General features: G+C 37.6%; 1 protein-coding gene across 1 annotated transcript in view; it reads right to left on the bottom strand.

Annotated features, from left to right (window-relative positions):
• Positions 1-24,265, bottom strand: part of RYR2 (ryanodine receptor 2) — a 515,056-nt gene that overhangs the window by 337,164 nt on the left and 153,627 nt on the right. Inside the window, exons 15-17 of the mRNA XM_065893933.1 lie at positions 18,751-18,934; positions 16,272-16,407; positions 5,939-6,034 (exon numbers count right to left, since the gene is read on the bottom strand). Of these exons, the coding sequence (XP_065750005.1) occupies positions 5,939-6,034; positions 16,272-16,407; positions 18,751-18,934 (416 nt within the window). The remainder of the gene's footprint in view (positions 1-5,938; positions 6,035-16,271; positions 16,408-18,750; positions 18,935-24,265) is intronic.

Consider the following 24,265-nt stretch of genomic DNA (forward strand, 5'->3'; position numbering starts at 1 on the left):
GCACCCAGGACAGGCGAGACAAGTGTAAGGCTGCCATAAAACAAGTGCTTGCCCTTGGCTGCAAAACCGGCAGCAGCAGCCCAGGCCGCTGGGGCCAGTGTGGAGTAATGTCAGGAGAGCACTACAGCCCTCCAAGGTCAGGGAAGTGACCAAAACAGGTGCCAACTGACCCCTGCCCTTGGGCAATCAACCTTTCACATGTTTCTCATCTAAATATTCAGGTGGCTGGTTAATTAAAGCCTAGGGAGACCACCTCTGTATATCATGCTCCTTTCTGGGGTTTAAATCCCTGGCCTACAAAGCCATCTCTCTGTAAAAGCCAGGGATGCTCTCAGCCTGGTCACTTCCGGTAGCCTTCACACTTTAATGTCTACTGCTAGAAATTAGTAATGTGGTTAAATGGTAACTTTGGAAAATGATTATAAAATCAATTCTATGTTGCAAAGCACTAAGTTTTTTTTCTCAAATATGAGACAGTCGATTTTTTTCAAGAACCATTTTCTAGAAATGTAGTTTGCCATCAATCCCACACATGGATTTTTAGAAAAGCATTCTGAAAAGGACACAGATTTTGGATAACCTAGCGACTTGGATCATGTTTGCATTCAGAAAAGAATGTTCTCATTTATTTGGACTTTACTTTGGGGGAATTCTTTCTTCATTTTTCATATTGCTGGTGAGATATTTCAAAATACAGGAAGCCCTCCAAATCCAGACCTCTGTCCCCTCTTTTTTCTTTCCAGCTACAACTTAAAACTTTACTGAGAAAGGAAGAAGTATGGCTGTATACTAAGTTTTCTAGCATCATTCAAAAGTGAGTAATTTTGACAAGGGTCTTAGCTATTATTTTTTTTAATTTATTTATTTTATTCTTTTTTTTTTGGCTGCATTGGTCTTCATCGCAGTGCGCGGGCTTTCTCCAGTTGCCGCGAGCGGGGGCTACTCTTTGTTGCTGTGTGCGGGCTCCTCATTGCAGTGGCTCCTCTTGTTGTGGAGCATGGGCTCTAGGCGCGTGGGCTTCAGTAGTTGTGGCACGCGGGCTCAGTAGTTGTGGCTTGCGGGCTCTACAGAGCAGGCTCAGTAGTCGTGGTGCACGGGCTTAGTTGCTCCGCGGCATGTGGGATCTTCCCGGACCAGCGCTGGACCCATGATCCCTACATTGGCAGGTGGATTCTTAACCACTGTGCCACCAGGGAAGCCCCTTAGCTAACTATTAAATTAGTAACCTTTAATTTCTAATACATGATTTCAAACATTCAGAGGGGATATCTTTGAAAAATGTATTCTCTGCTTCCCTGTCTTAAGTGACCCAACAGCATTAAACATAATTTATATATCCTGATGACCCAAGATCATTAATAAAAACACCAATCATTGTAATGCGCTCTAGGTGAATCTCTGGATGCAAATGGATGAGTATGGTGTGGGGTTACAGAGTCAAACACATATTGATCCCAACAGCTATCATAAAAGATTTTCTTTAAAAGGTCTCCAGTATCATCATGATTCTGATTTAGTGCTTCTTATAAGGTTCAGGTACAGAAACTCCTGGGTTTAACATAGCTGACTTTCTGCAAAATCAAAAGCTTTCAATCAAGAGCTAAAGTTGCCTTCTCCATGGCTATCTCCTAGAACACTGTCCATTTCTCTGTTAGCATTAGTGTTGTATGAATTTCTGGTATCACTTAAAAAGGTTACCTGTGATTTCTGCATCCCTAACAGTGGATCTCATATAATATCCTGTGAACTCATATTCTTTCTAACTCAATTGCTCACACCTAAGTAGATACTAAGGTGGAAGAGTTTCCTACACACAAGATTCTGGGACAAATTATTCCACTGGCTACAAATTTTTCCCTTTGAAAAATGATGAGCTTATGCTTTGCAAGAAATAGCTGTGCCATCTTTGGAAGCTTTAAACTATCATGTTTCCAGGTAGCAAAAGCTGGACTGGACATGAGCGCAAAGCTCTGGCAACTCACGACCACTCAAAGCCCCTCATCCTGCTTAGCCCCAGAGGGACTTCATTCATGGCACTGGCTAAGAGTGGGAGGAATTGGCAGGAATCCCTAAGAAGGCCATTTTGATCCCTGCAAAACTATCTGGGGGGATAGACTGTGTGAAAAATAAGACTTAGAAAAAATATGCAGCCTCCTGACCAGCGGACTGTTCTTAGCCATCTCTTGAAATGCTCAAAAAGTATTTCAAGGGTTAAGAACATCCTAAAGAAACACCCAGCCTTCAGAAATACATCAACTCAATCAGTGTACTTGCTCATACAAGTCTTTTGTCTTTTCAATTAAATTTGGCCCAGAGACACAGTCACACATGAAGTCTGGGCCAATGTCCGATTTATCTCCCCTGCCCTGCAAGAAATTCATAGTGGCTGTTCTTAAAAACTGATCAGATATTCTAAGAAGGCTTTATGCAGCAGTGATACTGGTCAACTTTAGATAATGCAAAATGTGAACCAAAAACTCAGCTGCCTCTTTATATCGTATAGTGAAAGCGCAGTTGGCTGGGTAGCAGATGCTGCCGGGGCCCTGGTCAGACTCTCATCCTCTCCATTCAGTGAACACTGCCTGATTTCCAGCTGCCAGCGTCTGCATTTCTTTGCTTCGAGATTTGTTGTGACCACAGCGGTAGCCGGAGGAGCCCCAGAACTAACGTCTCCAGGGGGCAGCACCAACCAATGAGAAGCTGGTTATTAACACTCCACCCCCCTCGCCGCTCAGGTGGGATAGCTCTAAGGCACGGGTCCACAGAATCACCCCGCCCCCAAGTAGCGCCAGAGTCCCACGGCGGTAACCTGCTTATCAACGCACCCTCTCTGGCCCCTTCTCTACCTTGGCTCATGTCCACTCACGCCCCAGATAAACTTGCCCTTCGACCCTTGTCTCAAGCTCTACTCCTGGTGGAACCCAAACTAAGGTAAGCTTTTTCCCTAACACATCCTTTTGCTGACTCTTTTCATGTCTTCATCAGATTTCTACTTAAGTTTGCACCAGTTTATTTTGAGTTTTGTCCATTGCCCTTTTCTGAAGGCAACTGAGAGCTCGTAGACCCCCAGCTCTGCTCTGCTGCTCATATACAGACACAGAAGCTACTCGTACAGCTGGGAGACTGACAAGCAGAGGAGAGTGTGTATTCAGCAATCCCAGACAGAGAGAAACGAAGATGATGCATACGGAAGCACTCAGTAAACAATACAGCATGATTGAAATACATTTATATTATTTCTGTGTGTGCATATACATATATATGCATGTCCTTATTGTTACTGTCTCTTTTAAAAACTAAGCAACATTCTACTTCCTCTGGGGAAAAAACGCAGTTCACTAAAAGAATAAATGTAGCTACAGCAGAGAAACCTGTTCAGTGAAAAAAATTTTATATACTTAAAAACTAGGAGGCTACAAGGTATAGTGAACGTATTTCAAGCCTGACTGTGAGGGAGCTGGTTTTCATCTTGGCTGTAAAAATTAATTCTAGCATCTCAAAGCAGTCGTTTCAAGGTTCTATGCCTCAATTTTCTTCCTCCAAAGTGAGAATGTTAGGTGAAGCATTCTCTAAGGGTCCTTCCTACTCTTGACTTTCACCCTGCTCTCTCAGGGCACAAGTCTTCTATTTTAAGTAGAAATGCCTGCGACCAACACCTGGATTGGGAAATGATCACAGCAAGTAGCGATTTGTAGGCATTAGAACTGTGCCTATAACTGACTGAACTGAAGACTGTAAACATTGGACTCTGTGTGGCTGAGCCTGAAACCATATGCAAGCCTCTGTGTCCCTGTCCTTTGAAGTGAAAGGCTTTTGCTTTAGTCTCCCAGGCCTCCCTTAAGTCTCAAAAGGCTGGCTCAAGAGTTCAAGATTAGGAAATGTGAAGATGCAGAAACAAAGAACAGCCTTGGGCCCAGAAACTAGTAACAATGTAGACTATAAATCTGTCACATAGAATCACAGAACTCCCAGTTCCCTGAAAGATACAGATAAAGGCCCAACACACATTCCTAGATTGTTTTTATAGGAAGCGGACCCCAACGAGATGAAAATTGCTGACCGCAAGTGCATACACTCAACAGTGTTTGAGACCAGAAGGTTGATGATGCTTGAAACTTCACCTTGATGCCAACCAATCCGAGACCCGTGCATGAGCTGATCCCACACCCTGCAGCCCTCTCCCTCACAATGCCTTCCCTGAAAGCCACTGGGAAGCTTGGGTCTTTTGAGAGCGAGCTGCCCGTTCTCCTGGCTTGGTGTCCTGCAATAAACGCTGCACTTTCCTTCACCACAGCCCAGTGTCGGTAGACTGGCTTTACTACACCCCAGTGAACGAACCCAAGTTTGGTCCTGTAACAAGCTTAAAGGATGCTCTGCTCTATTCTTTCCTTCTCTCTCTCTCCTCTTTTCCTTTGAGTTTTTTTTGCTGTGCATTTTTTAAAAAGTGAAGCAGCTGATTTGCCCAGAATTCATACTGCATCCTGAAGGTTGCTCTGTTCCTTTCTCTTTCCAGATACTCCATGGGCCAGGGAAAGAGACCAGCATACTTTTTGTATCTACTGGAGCTTTCCAACAATTCTAGATGCTTTGAACGAAGAAGTTATCCATTTTGCAATCCCTGCCATCATCTTACTACTATTTGATCACTTCCTCCTAGTAGCTATTCAGTTTTTCCTTACTGAATATATTCCATATTGATTCATAGTCATCTCATTCATGCTGTGATACCCTGAAAACCCTTGTCTTATAATTCTTGCACCTTTTTTACCTCAACAATCTCCTTTTCTATTTTTGCCACCCAACAATCCAGGAATGCATCAGAACTCATTGTTACTCAAATTTCTCTTAACTTAGATTTAAGTTCCTGAATCTTAAACTTTGAAATTTCACTCTGCAACTTAAAAGGAACCTCCTTTGACCAGAGCTATCTGTTCTTCTACCTCTCTATCCATTCAATTCCAACAAACCTGTCCCTGAATGGGTCTTCATCATGAAAAGTCATGGAATTATTTCTGTCTTGACAGGTATATTATTAAGTGAATTCAAACTGTCATTCATTCAATCAACAAATACTATTAAGCCCCTACTAAGTGCCAGATGGTATGGCAGGTCCAGAGAATACAAAGATCAATAAAACCGAGGCCCTACCTTCAAGGAGTTCACTACTAATGTAGGAGATGGAGAGGAAAAATAAATAACAGAAATGGGCAGTAGTGCTATAGAAGGGCAGCTAACGGAACCCTAGGTAAACAGGTGGAGGAGCAATAGATTCAGTTTGGGGTGTCCCTGAGGCAATCTGCGGTGCCAGAGTTCAGGCAGGCCTGGTAAGCACAGGTACATCTCCACAACAACGTAAAAGGAACATACTTGTTAGAGACAGACGTATCAGATTTATTGCCTTTAACTATTTTACAATGATGCAGACTGTTTACTGGTATTTATTAAATCCCTTTAAAATAAACTATTGTGCTACATGATTTGGAAAACTAATTTGTTTTCCAAACCTGTCCACATAATCATTTGAAGACAAGTTAAAAATGTGAATTCCAAACCAATCCTTTTTTTTCAAATTCAATTCACTTAAAGAACAGAAACAATTCACCCAAACCAATCCTTTTACCTGTATGGTACTGTAAGGTACTAATGTATTAGTACATCAGGAATAATTGACTTGAAAAGTAATGGGAATTCTGGCTCTTCAGTGGCTTTCCGAAATTCATTCTTTTTTAAATGTAAATGAAGATACGGTTAGACTGCTTTTCAGAAATAACTAATGAAAATACCAATGATTTTAGCAATCAGAAAACTTTCTAACCTAGTAAAAGGAAAACGTTTATATTGCACTGAATCTCAGTTTTTATTGTCTTAAGGGACATAAAATAGAAAAAAAAAAAAAAAGGAAAAATATATCATAAAAAGGAGATAGTGGAAAACATACCAGAAGAAGCTTCCAGTCTTTCCAATCGGCTGATTAACCAGTCGAGGGAGCCAGAAAATTGAGCACAGTTTTTACGATTTCCTCTAATTAGAGCCGCTGCAAAACAAAAAGCAGATTTCACAGTTACGTGATTTTCTAGTTCAAAACCAAAGTAAGCTAATAGTAGCCATAAAATGTTGGATCGAAAACAAAATACCTTTATTTTATACCTAAAACGCAAATACACACATATATACATACACAAAAATTGAGACACTAAAAAAAGAATTGATATTTATTAATGGAGACTGAAAAAAATACTGCTTATTAGAAGGACTATATTTTGAGAAAGTAACATTTCATATTGGAAAGTCATAATGAAGGGTAATGGAAAAACCAGTGTCCTGGGAGTTTCCTCACTTGGATTCTAATACTCCTTTCTTTTAATTAGCTGTAAGACTAAATTATTTAATTTCCCTAGAGCTCAATTTTCTCACCTATATAATGAAGAAGTTAAGATAACATCAGTTTACCAGAAAATGTGGCACAAAATACTAGGAGATAGAACTGGTAACTATAACAGACATGCAAAAAGATATCATTAAATGTTACAGGAAAAAGAGGATGGGAGGGCAGAGGGCTAGTAAGTTTGAAAACCATTTTTCCCCCTGTATCTCTTCTTTCCATTTAGAGATTCACAATGCACATTAAAGACTCTAAGGACTAACCCCTGCAATAAAGTCATCTATTCTAACTTTGCTTAACCTAGTGTTTTTCTACACTTCTTTGACCAAATAACCCATCTTACATGAAATTCCTATGTGACCCTTAGGATCTCTTTCAACCCAACTGATATACTCAATTTAAAACTTTTATTGTTTCTAAATCATTCACTTCTTTCAAAGCAAATGTGGTAAATATTTTATGTAAATTCTACTCTTATACCCATAAGATTGTTCAGAAACTGTATAACTGTTTATAAAGGGCTGATGAGATTTTTATATAAAAAATATGTTTAATGTGAAAAAGATGTTGCTATAAGAAAAATCACTATTTAAAATCTGGTAGTGCTAGGAAACAGTTTGAAGAACTGAAGTTTGAGAATACCACCTGTTCATCTCCTTGTTAAGAGCAAAACAAAGGAGACCCTGTAGCAACAAAGTTCAATTAAACTTAAAGACTTCCTTCACATTTCCTCTTTCCTCCCCCAAAAAGTTGTTACCTGGCCTGAAAGTAAGAAAAGAAATAATGACAGAAAAGACAGGAAGGCTTCAGTTCTTGCAACTGCATGAGAAAAGCTCTTTTGTGAATGGAGCCCCCATAACACTTGTACAAATATTACAACGTGATGTATTCAATTACTTAGGCTCTCTTCCAGCTCTGGGACCAAGAAGAACCAGCTACACATACACACACACACACACACACACACACACACACACACACACACACAGAGGGACAAGTGTGTCAAGGATGAGGTGTAGTAAAGGAATGAGGAGTCCTACATGCTCAGTGGGACTTCTAATTTTAACCTGTAGGAATATCTGTAGAACAGCAGCAACTGGGGGAAAGTATACGGTGAAGTTTTTGAACCTTTGTAGAGTTTCATTTGTTTAAAATTTAACCCACTCCTTTAATTTTGACTTCTGGTTTTTAAAATTAAAGATATTAACTATTTTCTAGAGGTCAAATGTTACCGATAAGGTAATTCTTGAAGAAACTAATAACACACAAATAAACCCTTTTAATAAACCATGGAACGTTTAAGAAAATCATACAGTAAGCCACAAAGAAAACTTCATTAAACTTACTACAAACAAAAATGGTGTACAGACTGTGTTCTCTGGCAACAATGTAAAAAAATATGAAATTAGTAAGAAAAGCAGAAATAAAAATAAAACCTACATAAAAATTTAAACTCTCTCCTAAATAATTTTGTAGTCAATGAGGGAATCAATACCACAATTTTAGAATATCTAGTAAACATCAAAAATAGCAATGCTACCTTATACAATCAGTGGTCGATGGTAAAAACTGTACTTAAGGAAAAATAAACTAAACACTTTAATTGCTAAGTAACAGGGTGAAAAATGTTAACTAAACACTCCTTTCAAAATATACAAAAAGAAGGGGCTTCCCTGGTGGCGCAGTGGTTGAGAGTCCGCCTGCCGATGCAGGGGACATGGGTTCGTGCCCCGGGCCGGGAAGATCCCACATGCTGTGGAGCGGCTGTGCCCGTGAGCCATGGCCGCTGAGCCTGCGTGTCCGGAGCCTGTGCTCCGCAACGGGAGAGGCCACAACAATGAGAGGCCCGCGTACCGCAAAAAAAAAAAAAAAAAAAAAAAAAATATATATATATATACAAAAAGAATATCAAAAATACTAGTAGAATAGGAAAAACAGAGCAATAAAAGCGGAAATTAATGTTAGAAATAGTAGAAGTGATCTATGTAATAAATTGAAATATGATTGATCAATATGGTCAAGGATTCTTTTTTTAACTATAAGCTATATACCAATGACATTAATCAAGAAGAAAAGAGAAAAAGAACAAAGTTAAGAAGAAAAAGGAATTATAAACACAGCCACCTTATATATCTCTGTACTGGAATTTTTGAACATTTAGGTAAGAGGATGGCCTCCAAATATATCTTTTTTCACCAGAATTGACCAAAGAAGAAAATCTAAATAGAGTAACAAACCACGAGTAACATTGAGAAGTATGTCAAAGACCAAAAACTTTTTTTTACATTCAAGAATTAAGTCATTTCTATAATAAACTGTTCCAAAGTAAAGAAAGAAAACCTCCCTACTTTTTTACAAAGACAGTATAACTCTGATATCAGTGCCTACCAAAGAGAGTATGCATATAAGAAAACTAGAGGGAATGGGAAAAGAATCTTAAAAAGAGGGGATATATGTATGTGTATAACTGATTCACTTTGCTGTACAGCAGAAACTAACACAACATTTCAAATCAACTAGACCCCAATAAACAATTTTTAACAAAAGGAAAACTAGTGGGAACTCTTACCTATGAAAGCAGATCCCAAAGTCTTATACAGGGATGGTATTTACAACCATATTCAGCAGTGCACTAGCAGCATTAACTCAAGTGGGGCTTCAATACTCCAGTGAGACAGAAATGTATTAGGAAATCTGTTAATAAGTCACATGAAACATGATGATCTCAATAGACTCTGTATGTACTTCTAATCGAAAGAAAATTGAACTCAGTGAAACAGAATGCCTCCTGAACATTATGAATGTGTGTGTGCATGTGTGTACACGTGCAGAGTATGTTTCCCAAATAAACAGAGTGTGTGACTTATTATAGTTCAGCAAGTTACCCGTGAAAAAATCAGCTGAGTTTCTGAAGTAATGGAAAAATATACAGAGAAATACAAGAAAGCTCATCCTAACACTATTTATAATAGCAAAGCACTGGAAACAGCTTGAGTGTGGGCTAAATAGATGATGACACATCCCTTCAATAGGGTGGAGTACATCCACTAAAGCCTGATGAAGGTTTACAGTCACTGCCGAGGAAAGATGTCCACAATACAGAAGTCAGTGGAAACAAATGCTATAAAAGAATACTGAGACTGCGATCCCATTTTGGTGAAGTAAATGTATATACTCGATAGGCACGTGCACAGAATGGAGAAATTGAGTTTTTTAGAATATTTCTTAGAGAATGAGAGCTGACTTTTTGAGAAATAGATCATGATAAGTTGCTGGGATAGAAACAGACCTTGGGGAACATTGATAAGGGTGGGAGAGCTCTCCCCGGGTCAAAAGGGGAAATTTTCTTATTCTAAAATGGGGGGTGGGGGGAAGGAATGAATGGAGCTGGGAGGAAAAAGGGTCATGCTCTGTGATACGATTCTGCACAGCGACCCTCTGAAGCCACAATAAATTCTGTAAAATAAATAAACAAGCAAACAAACAACTCACTAAAGGCTGGATAAGAATGGAAGTTTGTACGAACCAGTGAGGAGGCGACGGTCTGCAGCAAGATATTATGTAACCTCAGAGAAACATCAGATAATAAGGAAGAAGCATGCAAGTGGGAGACAGTGTAACCAAATAATGCCCCTAAGTGTACAGACATCAAAGGGAAATCTTAAGTCCGCCCCAGTCCATGAAACTGGAACATGGACCAAAGTCAACTAAACCTTCAGGGAATGAGGCCACAGCTAATGTCCACTAGCAGGGATTTGCTATTGTTTATGTATGTACGTGGGTGTGTGAAATGTTTTACGTGTACTTAATGTTATATTTAGAGTCAAAGAAATATTTTTTATAGGTTATACACCAAAATGGGTGGTTACATTTAAAAGTCGTTTCTACCTTCTTTTTTTGGTCAATTATCTAAGTTTTTTATCATGAAGATGCATTCATTTTTAAGTTAAAGAACACAATAAAGTTACTTTCTTTTTAAAAAGAGAAAGGAAAACAATACCATTAATACTGACAGTGGTAGTAGTTATCAGATGGCTCGGAGCGCCACTCTCATGGCCAAAGAACAATGGCAACTTTACATTGTACCTCAATGTACAGAAACAAACTCAAGACAAATGTTGTTTCATGCATCCTATACCTTAAAATACTCTGTTATTTCTGCCTAATTGGTCTGGAAGAAAGTTAAGACCTTTCACCCGCCATACTATTTTTCCTCATTTATTTAAGAAATATTAACGTTAATGCATCAGGCACTATGGTTGGCCCTGCAAATATAAGCTTGAATAAAGTGTGAATATAATACAATGGTTTGCAGGTCTTCTTCTAGCATATTCTAAGCTCCTTTAGAACTGACGCTCTGTCTTATTATACTTTTGCACATTGCCTGAAACTTAGAAGGTATGTTATTTCTTAAGGAATAAATAGTATCCAGTCTCTTACGGAATAACTTTGGTCTTAAGTGCAAAATTTATTTATATATTTTTTAAAATAAATTTATTTATTTATGGCCGCATTGGGTCTTCACTGCTGCATGCAGGGCTTTCTTTAGTTGGGGTGAGCAGGGGCTACTCTTCGATGTGGTGCACGGGCTTCTCATTGCGGTGGCTTCTCTTGTTGTGGAGCACAGGTTCTAGGCGCATGGGCTTCAGTAGTTGTGGTGTGTGGCCTCAGCAGTGGTGGCTCGCAGGCTCTAGAGCACAGGCTCCGTGGTTGTCGTGCACAGGCTTAGTTGCTCTGCAGCATGTGGGATCTTCCCGGACCAGGACTCGAACACGTGTCTCCTGCGTTGGCAGGCGGATTCTTAACCACTGCACCACCAGGCAAGTCCCAATTTAAATACTATAAACATATTTTGAACTAAGCGCATATATGATGGAAGTGCTAGTTCAGTGAACCAAACTTCTTTTGGTGTTGAGTAACTCATTAAATCCTTAAACTTTTATCAATCAGAATATGAAATGCAAGTAATATTGGCATTTAATTGAAAAATCATTACTGTTAAAAATACTCTATTCTGTATTTCTTACTAGTATCATAACATCCCCATGTCTTCACGCTTTTGTGTTTTAAACTCTGACTCAAAATTTCTCAAAATACTAACAGAATCAGAAAATTACAGGTGGACTGAGATATAAGGACTTCCAAGATAACTCTCACTTTTAAAATTTATTCAGCAAATACTGATTACCTGCTTTGTATCAGGCACTGTTCTAGGTGCTGGAGACACACAGGAAATAAAACTATGTTTCCTCTTGGAGTTTACTTTCAAAGCCTAGAGATACTAAGTGAATAGGCCTTGAACAGCACAGACAAATGAGGAGGCAACAGAACTATAATCCAGAAAGGTATTTATAATATTCAGATTAACAAGTGAACACTCCTAAATCCTGAAAACCATAAAAAACAAACAAAACAAAGAAAACCCTCAGAATGTTGTTGAAGAATTTAAGAGTGTGGTCTGTGGGTTCCCAGAGTAGCCTACCCCAAAATGTGCCTCTATGGCATATTGAGTGTTTTGAATTAAAGTTACTTAAGAAATGGCCAAAGCAAGAGGGACACTCTGACCCTCCTTTCTGTCTCCCCGAAAGCAGGAAATAAATCTCTCACATGAAAGATTCATTTACACTTCCTGCACCTGGAGGTATAAGGACAAGCTTACCACCAGAAACAGGGAGTCTGGGTCAAGAAACCTTTGTAAACAAACCCTGTTACTTCTATAATTGACAACCCAAAGCCCAAACTCTGCTTAGATTCTTCATTAGTTGGGCACTCAAAACCCAAGTTTCTCTGTCCTGTCAATTCCTCACAAATTTATTGTTTCTTTGTCTAAAAGGTATAGAAGCTGCCTGCTCTGGCCACTTCTTAGGTCTCATTTCTATGACCTCCACGGGCATGAATTAAAATCGATTTCTTTTTCTCCTGTTAATCTGTCTCGTGCCAATTTTACTAAGGACTCAGAAACTGGTAACTTCTCCCATCCTAAAAGAGTAGCTGTCTATCCTGTTTGTTTCATACTTTGAATTTTCATAACATGAGTAATCATAGGGAGAATTTGCCAAAGAGCATTTCTCGGGACATCTTTAGAAAATCATCCTGGCTCGCAAGCCTCCTGTAGATTAATTGTGTGGATGTCAGAAAAGATGTATGAAAGCATGCCTCAGCGATGCGTTTCAAACTATGAACATCGGTGTCTATGAGATCCTGAGGTCTTCCAGATGGCAGGCTCATAAGTCTGCCTTTGTCCTTCTCCACTTAAACACATATTAAATATATCCACGTCAAATTTTTAAATTGTTACAGATTATCATTCCCACCTTCTCCCTTTTCTCTCCATGCTAAAGAAACCTGCTGAAGTAAAAGAAGAAGGTTTATTTCACACATAACCTCATGAAAGAACCTACTGTCTACCTTTTTGCAAGAATCGGGAGGAGGCTTAATAAATTTGAAGTTAACGATACTTGGAGCAAACTTTCTGATAGCTGGGTAAAGAGGGACAATGAGATATAAATATCACACAGAACTCCAAGTACTGCCGATCTGAGACTTCTCCAGCCAAGGTGAAATATACACTTATGTATACATGTCTACCTATCTTATGATTACACCCACTTCAATAAAAACTACTGGTGTCAGATGGTTCTTCAGTCAACGTAAGATTTTAGTCACTATTTTTTTCCTGAGCATGAAATCAGTGTTCACTACAATAAAAACAGATTATCAAGAGTGGTCAAAGGAACATTTAAGCCACAAAATCTCTCATAATTCTATTCACCTGAAACAACCATTATTAAAACTACCATGTATATACTGAAAAAGATTCTCTTTATATGCGCTGACATATTCTATTTTTTAACTCAACTGGAATGAATATATTAACTTTTCCTTTCATTATCAATTATCTAGCATTACATATTTCTGTTACCTATTTTTTAAATTCTAAAAGTAATACATGTAAATAGGTTAAGAATAAATGTTCATTATAACACACAGAAAAATAAAAGATCTCTCCCCCAAGAAGCAGCCACCTAACAGCTTTCTGTGCATCCTTTCAGAAATGTCCAATATATATACAAGAATGTATATGTCTCTACATACTTTTAATTTTATGCAGCTGGAATCTATCTATGCATACAGTAAGCATCTTGCTTTTTTTTCCCCTTAACCCCATATCCTAGATTGCCATACTAAAAAGACCAGAAACCAAACCTGTTTCATACAGTTTTCCAATGGTATACTTATCTCAATTTTCAAAAACACAGTTTTACACTCTATAGGTATACTATTACTTATGTAACCAATCCCCTGTTGATAGAAAAATTGTTTTCAATTTTATGCTACTTATAAACAATTTTTCAGTGGACATCCTTTCCACAGTTGCACAAATATATCTCTAGAATACACTTCTTAAAGTAGAAATTCTGAGAGTAAAAGGATATATACATTTAAAGTTTTACATGTATTGTTGACCGAGGTTTGTTTGGTTTTTTTGAATTTCATCAGTTTATACTCCCACCAAGAAGATGCTTTGCAACATTTTCACCAATGATGGGTATTACCATTTTTTTGTCTGTGCCAATCTAATAAGTGAAATATGATCTCTACTTATTAGTTTAATTTCCATTTATTTATTTGCCATGTTGAGAATCTTTTATTATTTTATTCATTTTTCTGTGAACTACCTGTTGCCATCTGTTGTCTGTTTTTCTATTAGGTGATATTCCCTTTTCTTATACATTTATGAAAACTCTGTATATTACAGAAACTAGGCCTTTGTCTTTCATATAGATTGAATATTTTACAAAATTCCCATCTGTTTTTTATTTTGTAATGATATTATTTATCCTAAAAGTTTTAATTTTCATGTAGTCAAATTTATCAGTCTTTTTACTAATCACTAACATGATTTAACAGTAACGTGTACTGAGATGGTTGAGGCAATAACTGTACAGCACTGTGGCTAGCTTTGCTATGTACACCACCTGTCTCTCTTACTCAACCATAAGCTTCATGAGAGCAGGGACTACATCCTGGTAACAACTGCACCTCATTGCCCAGATTACGGCATATCCCCTAGCAGACACTCAATTAATCTTTGATGAATGGATGAAGCTTCTATGAAAACCCAGGTCCATTGGACTCCAAGCAGTCTCTGTTAACAAGGATGCCCCCTTCAGGAGACTATACAAGCAATTAAGAGGAAAGATATTTGAGAAAACAGATAAAAGAGAAAAGGAAGCTTTTCTGAAGATATATATATATATGTATGTATATATATCTCTTAAGTGTTTTGCCTCATATATAATACATATATACACACACACATACATACTCGCGCACACACACACATACACGGGGGTAGGGGATTAACAAAAACCCTCTGAGGAATAGCAGTGTGAAACTATAGAAGTTAAAGTTAAGAGTGTGTGTGTGTGTGTGTGTACACGTGGAAAGTACATTCAGAATTTATGTCTCTCATTGCATGAAAAAATTAGTTTAAAAGCCACAAAGCATTCATTGCCTGAAATCACTGTGTGCTCTCTTACTGACATATATGGTTATTATGCTATCTTCCATTATAATGTGAGTTCTAGGAGGTCCTAATTATGTCAATTTTAAGTAATACCTCCCTTAAATCCTTCCTTAATCAAATGGGATGTAAAGAATTAAGGAAATAAATGCATATACTTAAGAAATATATGCTGTATACATACATACATATTTAATATAATATATATATTTTAAATAGAAATATATATTTCCTGTATATCAAGTCTCTGATATAAAATAATTCTAGACAGTCTGGAGGGATAGTACTGGATTGGAGGTAAAGACAGGCAGGACATAATGCCGAATGACTAGAGATAAATTGGCTGAAGTCACAGGTGAAAAGGAAGGGACAGACCAGCCGTGGGGCTTGAGTACTCCGAAGACTAGAAGAAGTTATACACCAAGTATCAGAGAGTCAATGAAAGTGCATGAGGAAGTGTGTGAGGGCTTCTCAGAGTCTAAAATAAAGATTGGTGGAGAAAAGAAGTGGAAGCACAGAGATTAACCAGAAACCTCACAATAGCCAGCTAGCAACACGGTCTCAGGTGTTTACATCTCAAACATCTGCTGAGCACCGTCTATGCACCAGAGATGGAGGCTACCAATGTATGAGATGTGTGATGCTGGGTTCAAAGAATGGGTGAAGTAACAGAATGTAGCATTTCAGCCCGGAGGCAACTATGAAAGAAACTTTGTTCCTCCATTTCCTGATGAGGAAACCAAGAGAAGGGTGTATCTGCAATAACCATGACGCTACGGCCTTCTATCAGCTAATCCAGAACTTTCCTTTCTATATCCAACAGTTCTAACTAAAGTTCCTTTTCTAAGACATATTTAAAAGGCAGAAACAACAAGAACAAAAACAGAAGTGGAAGAAGAAAGCATGACTATATTAACGAGGGAGAAGATGACAACGTAAGTATCCAAAAGAGTTGGGCATATATGATAAGAGGAACAATGATATGCTAATGTTAAGCCTCTGACGTACATCATCACACTGAAGCCATCCAACAACCTTATGAATGTCTGCAAAGCGTGAACAGGAATGCATCATACCACTGCAATTTTTGCTGAGCGTATGCCAAGTTACCTAGAAGTTGCCGATACAGATCTCCACCCCTAGATGACTCGCCCCCTTTAACCAAAGGCAAAACTACTGCTCTGGCCACCTGTCACGCTCAGAGATGGGCTTAAATACTAAACATCATTGACTTTAGTGCAACTAAAGTAAAACTTGAAAGCCTCAATTAAGAAGCATGTTATAAAGCTGCTGTAACTGTTACACGATCATGTTAAATAGACGTTAAGTCGGGTGCCTTGAAAGCCCAATCATACTTCTTACCCAGCAACTCATACAGAGAATTCAGAATCGATTTCCAAGATTCCCCTGCTTCTCTCCCAGCGACATCCGCAAAGTGTGCAGCGCTGCTGTACACGTGCAGCCTGTCTATACACTCGAGCACAAGGTTGATCATTCCCTGGAAGGGTAGAAAAGTCCCCATCAGAAACTGCGATTCTGCTCACAAGGAAAAAAAAATGCTAAGCTGTTTTTTTTTTTTTAAAAAAGCCTGGCGCAAAGTAAGTCTGTTAATCATAAAGAACATTGAGCTCGTTTACTCAAAGGACAGGAAGAAACACACTTGCTTGTGAAATAAAATGTTCTTGAAATGATTCGAGTGGTTTTTAAATCCTGAGTGCCATTCTCAAACAGAAGCAGAACAATATAAAAATATGTACTTCATACTTACATTTGCAAGGCTTAATAGCAGAATGATGAATCCATCATAACAGTATTCTACCGTAAGTGAAAGGGTTCAGAGTGTGCCACCCCAAAATATGCCACTTGGGCACAAGGATTATTTTGGGCTGAAGGCAATTGAGAAAAAGCGGACACAAAAAATTCCCTACCCTTCTCTGTTCCACCAGGAAGGGCAGGAGGATGCTTGAGACGATGTTTGATCTACAAATCAAACTAGCCCTTACTGTCCACTAGTTTCTCCCATATATTTCCTTCCCACAATGTGTTGCCCCTCCAAGCTCAAAATTCCTTTCGTCTTATCACTTCCCTACGAATTTATTATTCTTTGTGTTAAGATGCTACGTAAACCTGAGTTCTAACCACTCCTTGGAGTTACCCATCACTGAGTACTCCCATGTATACACACGGTGCACACATTAATAATCTATTTGTTGTTCTCTTGTACATCTATCTTTTGTCGGTCTAAACTGCAGGGCCCCAACCAATGAACCTGAGTAGAGGAAAATGATTTTTTCCCCTACCCTGCAAAAGCGTAAGAGCAGATCCTTACTTTTAGGGAGGACACCATCATCATCATCATCAATCATTCCTTTTTAACAGTAAACTGAAGATATACTAGATTAATAAAGAAAAGCTCATGAAAACATATCTTTAAAGCAAATCAAAAATTCATTACAGAACTTTGTAAGAAGCTGTCTACTTTTCAAATTATGCTTTTAATTATGCTTTTACTTTTCAAATTATGCTTTCTAGATCAAGGTTGTCAAAATGAGGCAAAGCCCATGAAAGGAAGAGCTATAAAGAGTTGACAAATTAAATTAACTTACTTCACACAAAGAATGTAAGAGGCATTATAACCCTAAGAACATTTCTAGGTTCCCATTCAGATTGTCTTATATGAGAAATTGAGAAAAACACTAATCCAAGTCAATATTTCAAAATTTCACAGCCCAATATTTCATTTTATTTTTCTAGATATTAAATAAGTGTAGTATACCTAACAGTTTGGCATGTACAAAAAGAAATGATCCCAATAAACGATTCCATGTTGCTATTATAGGTTTATGTTGACATTTCCTGTGCTTTCATGCCGTTGTGAGCTCTAGATAGGTCATTTCTTTTGTACACAGTGAAAAAAATCCTCAAAAATTAATGTACGTTTCAACGGCTTTTGATGGAAAATTAGGAAACAGTTTTAAAACTAGAAGAACATAGATTTAGGAACTATGGGAACTCAACCATGTCCACTAATCTTTTTTCTTAAATACTTTTTACAAAGATACTTTCACTCAGGAAAATGCATTAATCCGCATACAGGGGGCACTGAGAAGAATGGGAACACTTGCTGCTCTGGCCTGATGTGCCAGCTCAACTCTGACATCCTCCCACGGAAATTCTTGAATACATGGTACTAGTTTGGACACCAGCATCAGGACCATTAGAGGTATCACTTGGTCCTTCTGTTATTCTGCCTATAAAATATGCACTTGAGCTCTTTTTAGCAGGGGAACTTCCGGAAAATAAAATCACACACAGAATCTTAACATATGCAAAAAGAAAAAATGGGGTGCTCTGTCCAAGCAGGGAGTCTGCAGCCTGCCTCCCAGGTGGCCCTCTCCCAGGCAACTTCCACCCGCAACGCAAAGCTCCAGTGGATCCTGAAGCATTTCCAAGGAGCCCCAAGGAACCTGCTGAACACTTCGAAAACCCTTGTACTTTCCAAAGCCTGTATCCATTTAGACGCTTTTGAGAGTCTGTTTTTATATAACGAGCATGAAGCAAACTACTGTGCAACAATGATCAGCGTGGAAGCTGAGCAGAGAGTAAAATAAAACGTCTTTTGCCAGAGAAGCAAAGAGTGTCATCTTTTAAAATTAATACTTACTGAGAGAGAAATAGAAACCGCTGCAGGATTCCCCCAAGGCCTGGTTCCCTCGTTCCCTTACACCTGCTCACGTATATCTCAAAATGCAGATGTCAAATAGATAGAGAGTCTTCCCCACCAAGAAGTTGTTTCCCCAAGACAACGACAGAAAAGAAACGATCATTGGTAGAAACTCACCTCTTCCTGGAAGAGATTCTGCCGATTTTTTAGAGCTCGTAATCTGTTCTGCTTATCTTCATGCTCTAAGTGCTCATCTGGTGGGTGGAAGTAGCCAATCAGGTCCTGCAGACTTAGACTTACAGACTCTATAGGTAAGTCTACAGTGGAAGCCTTCGCTTTTTTGCTGAGAGCATCAAGGCCCCTAAAATAAATAACAAATGTTTCTCCACATCAGTGATTCACAATTTTGTTTTATTCTTTTTTAGTCTATAGATGATTGAAAGCTTTACTCTCTCTCCCTATATGCCTGTAAAAGGAACATATAAGAAAGGCCCTAATTTTCCTCAAACAAAAATAATGAATATATTCAAATGAGAGATGTTCTATTCCGTCAAGTATATATAATGCTATATTTAAAACACCAGTATCAAGAGAAACTCATCTAGAAGAAAATCTAAAGGATCTGGAGAACAAATGCCTACAAAACCAATGGTCTCAATATTTAGAAACCAACTGATTTTCATTTTAAAACACTATATACTTCACCGTTTGAGATGCAATTTCCCAGGCTCATAATTCTCACATTTACTTGTTCTGTTTTGTTTTGTTTTGTTTTTGGCATAAACACCGTTAACTGCTATGCTATCACTGACACTCACTGCCATCCTGCCTAATTCCTGCCAATTTAAAGGTATATCCCAATGATAATAATTTAGAAAATTCACTTATTAATCAGAAAACAATATATTAACATGTTTTTCCATTGTCTGAAAGAGACGCATTTAAGAAGTAGATTAAGAAACAGCATCGAGGGCTTCCCTGGTGGCGCAGTGGTTCAGAGTCCGCCTGCCGATGCAGGGGACACGGGTTCGTGCCCCGGTCGGGGAGGATCCCACGTGCCGCGGAGCGGCTGGGCCCGTGAGCCACGGCCGCTGAGCCTGCGCGTCCAGAACCTGTACTCCGCAACGGGAGAGGCCGCACCGGTGAGAGGCCCGAGTACCGCAAAAAAAAAAAAAAAAAAAAAAGAAACAGCATCGAGTTGCATTTTCTAACCTTTAAAGAAAAGCATATGACTGGCATGTAAATGTGTTAATTGGCTGGTCTTCTGAGACTCTGAATTTTAAAACTCATAGCTTTGTATGTATCTGGAAAGAAACACTTTAAAGCATAATGTTTGTAAATCAAAATTATTCCAAAATAAAAAGCTCAGTAAAAAACTACCCAACAGATACCATAAAAGAATGGGAAAATGCCTCTACTATAGTTGATATAGTAACATTCATATTAGTCATGACAAAATTTGATGCATAAATATTATACTTCCTTTTCTGCTCTCGGCACTGGCAAAATTATACGGCAATATTTTATTCCAAGGAAATATTTCTTTCTAGTTATCTGACTGCATTACAATTTTTATTTTAAAAAACAATAAAAACCTTATAAATGAAAAATTAGCTTATCTTTGGACTTTATGATGCTATTATTTAAAATATATCATTTACATAAATATTACTAGTAATTTAGGAATATTATACTTCAGCTTTATAAACAGTTCAAATAGTAAAACTGCATGACTATCTTAAAGTTTCTACCTGTAATTCCAAATCAAGTATATCAATGAAATTCATCTATTACCTTGTCTTGCCATCTCTACAAGGCCTTCTATGCCCAAAAAGCAACAGAAATGACTTGTCAGAAGAAAATTATTTCTCCCTTTCTAAAATGAATACTCAGATGCAATGTAACATTGCTGTTCTAAACATTTTAACCCATTAATTCTAGTTGAATAAATATAACAAAGTGAAATTCAAATCCCATCATGCAAAAGTAAATAAAATTCAAAAGTAATTCAAATATAATATCTACATTTTCAAACCTAAAGAGAAATAATAGCAAATGTCAGTTTTTAGGTTATTAGGTTGAATATATCTGCTATCAGAAATGTAACCATTCAACTGCTTTCCAGGAGAAGCACCTCTTGTCAGACAAATGCTATCCAAGACTCTTAAAACTGTTAATGATATTGCAGCCATATCTTTTTCAATCCGTCTCCCAGCATAATGGAAATGTTAAAAAATAAACAAATGGGACCTAATTAAACTCAAAACCTTTTGCACAGCTAAGGAAAGCATAAACAAAATGAAAAGACAACCCACAGATTGGAAGAAAATATTTGTAAATGATATGACCGACAAGGGATTAGTCTCCAAAATTTACCAACAGTTCATGAGACTTAATATCGTCAAAACAAACAACCCAATCAAAAAATGGGCAGAAGACCTAAATAGATATTTCTCCAAAGAAGACATACAGATGGCCAAGAGGCATACTGAAAAGATGTTCAATATTGCTAATTATTAGAGAAATGCAAGTCAAAACTACAATGAGATATCACCTCACACCAGCCAAAATGGCTATCATCAAAAAATCCACACACAATGAATGCTGGAAAGGGTGTGGAGAGAAGGGCACCCTCCCACACTGTTGGTGGGAATGTAAATTGGTACAGCCACTATGGAGAACAGTATGGAGGTTCCTTAAAAATCTAAAAGTAGAACTACCATATGACCCTGCAATCCCACTCCTGGGCATATATCTAGAGAAAAACATGGTCCAAAAGGATACATGCACCCCAGTGTTCATTGCAGCACAGTTTACAATAGCCAAGACATGGAGGCAACCTAAACGTCCATCGACAGAGGAATGGATAAAGAAGATGTGGTACATATATGCAATGGAATATTACTCAGCCATTAAAAAGAATGAAATAATGCCATTTCCAGCAACATGGATAGACCTAGAGATTGTCATACTGAGTGAAATAAGACAGAGAAAGAGAAATATATGATATCCCTTATGTGTGGAATCTAAAAAAGAAATGATACAGATGAACTTACTTACAAAACAGAAACAGATTCACAGACTTAGAAAACGAACTTATGGTTACCAGAGGGGAAGGGATAGTTAGGGAGTTTGGGATTGACATGTACACACTGCTATATTTAAAATGGAAAACCAGCAAGGACCTACTGTACAGCACAGGGAACTCTGCTCAATGTTATGTGGCAGCCTGGATGGAAGGGGAGATTGAGGGAGAATGGATACATGTATTATGTGTGGTTGGGTCACTTTGCTATGCACCTGAAACTATCACAACATTGTTAATTGGTTATATGCCAATATAAAATAAAAAGTTTAAAAAATGTTAATGATATAAGTTTTAGGACTCTCCAATAAAGAGACATTTTTCATCTTAATTTATCAAGGACAAAAAAAAGAAAAAAAATAATTAGGGGAAATCAACGGTGGTAGAAGCATGCTATGTCACAACAAAACTTAAAGCCATGAATTCCAGCTCTAGATTTTATAATTTGAAGATTAAATCACATTACAAACATACATTCCTCCCTTACCCCATTTACTTCAAGAATACATTTATTCACTAATGTGTATAAAATGGATAACTAATAAGAACCTGCTGTATAAAAAATAAATTAAAAAATTTTTTAAAGAATACATTTATTAATATACCTGGAAGAAAAAAAGCTAGACCTTTTTTTTTTTTAACAGTGCAGAAAAATAGAACCCTTTCCCCTATACATGAAAACAAATGCAAACACACACACACCCCACCACCACCACTACCCTAACCTTGCGGAAAGAGACCAGAAGGGTCACAGAAAATAAACTGCATAAGAAAAATACAAATGAACAAAAACAAAATAGATCTCAACTTCCACTCTAAGTAAAAAAGAAAGGTCTGAGTTTACATTTTTTAAATGAGTCTCTTAATAGTATATAAATCTACATTAATAAAATGAATACCTGAAAATTTTTACTTTGAAAAATATATGGATATTGTAAAATATTATAAAGATATTGAGGTTTTAAATACTTTTAGTGCTCTTATGAATGTGATAGAAGGATCAAACTATGTTACTTAAAATAACATACGCTTTACAATGTTCTGTAATTACGTAAAACTTTTCAAAGTTTCTAAGCTATATTAAAGAAGCTATATTAAATTACATTAAGCTATATAAATTCAGGAATTCAAATAATTCAGTAATATTAACAAGCACATAAGTAAAATCCATATATATAGAAATATATATAAAAATGATGAATTAAAATAATATAACCAGCGGGTAAGTATTCTAGAAAGAAAAGAACAGAAAAAAATAAAGCTAAATTAAAATTTAATTTTTGAAAAACTAATACATAATTAAGGTCAGTTAAGTGTAAAAAAGAGAAACAGACTCATTATCTTCATCAATAGCATCTGTTACATGATCAAAGGAAAGAGACACACTTTTAAAAGGAGATGCTGGATAACCAGGAAAACATGGTAGTTTGATGAAGGGCTTGTGATTAGAAATCTGAAGGAGAAAAAAAATACCAATATAGAACTAGCAAAGATTAGACTACATTTGCCAGAGGAAACATGGAATCGCATCTCAAAATACGAATTTCATGTGTCAACTACATCTGCGTTGCTTTCAGCCAAGATAAAGTGAAACAACCCTCCTCCCTCTCCAAGAAAAACACAAGACAAAATATTTGGAGAAGAACACATTTCAAGACACTGGACATCAAGAGATAAAGGATAGATATGGTAACAACCAAGGTGAGTCCTACAATGGCTCCACTTTGCTTTAGGAGAATTTCTAGGCTATGATACAGGTATGAGAACCCAGGTGAGGCAAAGAAGACTCCCTGAGTTGAGGAGACATTGCTGAGAGTCTGGGAGACCAAGGTTGCTAGAGTTTGCAGGACACAGTACCAGAGAGGAGACCGCTACACAGGAGTGGACTCTGAAGAAATACAGAGGGTCCTCCTCAAATATTCAGCAGAGGGTTGATCAACACATACACGTGAGAAAACTACCCAGGGCAGGGAACAAAGCCTTCTGAAATAATTAGAGAAAACAGTAACCGATACTCACACGGGATGCGAAATGGTGCCTCTTCCCATCAGTCAGATTGGGAACCCTCGTAATTCATGGGGCATCAGGTTGAGTATACAGATGGTCTTGCCTCAAGAGTGGGGAATAATTAGCCCTAGATTTAACACGGATCTGCACCCACCCCAAAAATCCTAAAAGCAAATTCCAGAAGAATCAAACTTAACCAAGTAACTTAACTGCCTCCCAGAAAAACTCAAAAATATTGACAGGAAGACAAAAATATCCAGTACCCAACAAATTTACAACGTCTGACAACTAAACAAAAATGACCAGATAGGTAAAGAAGAATAAAATATAATCATCAATAAGAAGAAAAATCAATGAACCAAAAGAAAAAAAAAAGAGTCAGCCTAGAATGTTACACCCAGAAAAAAAATCACTTATAATGAAGGTAAAATAGGACATTTTTAGACATACAGTAGCCAAAGTTTCCATCTCCAGGAGACCTACACCATAAGAAACGTTAAAAGAAGAGCACTTTTGGAATAAAGATAAACTACTCACAGGAAATGCAAATCCTCAAAAAAATTTAAAGATTAAAACACCTGAAATGGTAAATATATGCAC

This window comes from Phocoena phocoena, chromosome 16 (assembly GCF_963924675.1).
Source record: "Phocoena phocoena chromosome 16, mPhoPho1.1, whole genome shotgun sequence".
NCBI classification, from domain to species: Eukaryota; Metazoa; Chordata; class Mammalia; order Artiodactyla; family Phocoenidae; genus Phocoena; species Phocoena phocoena.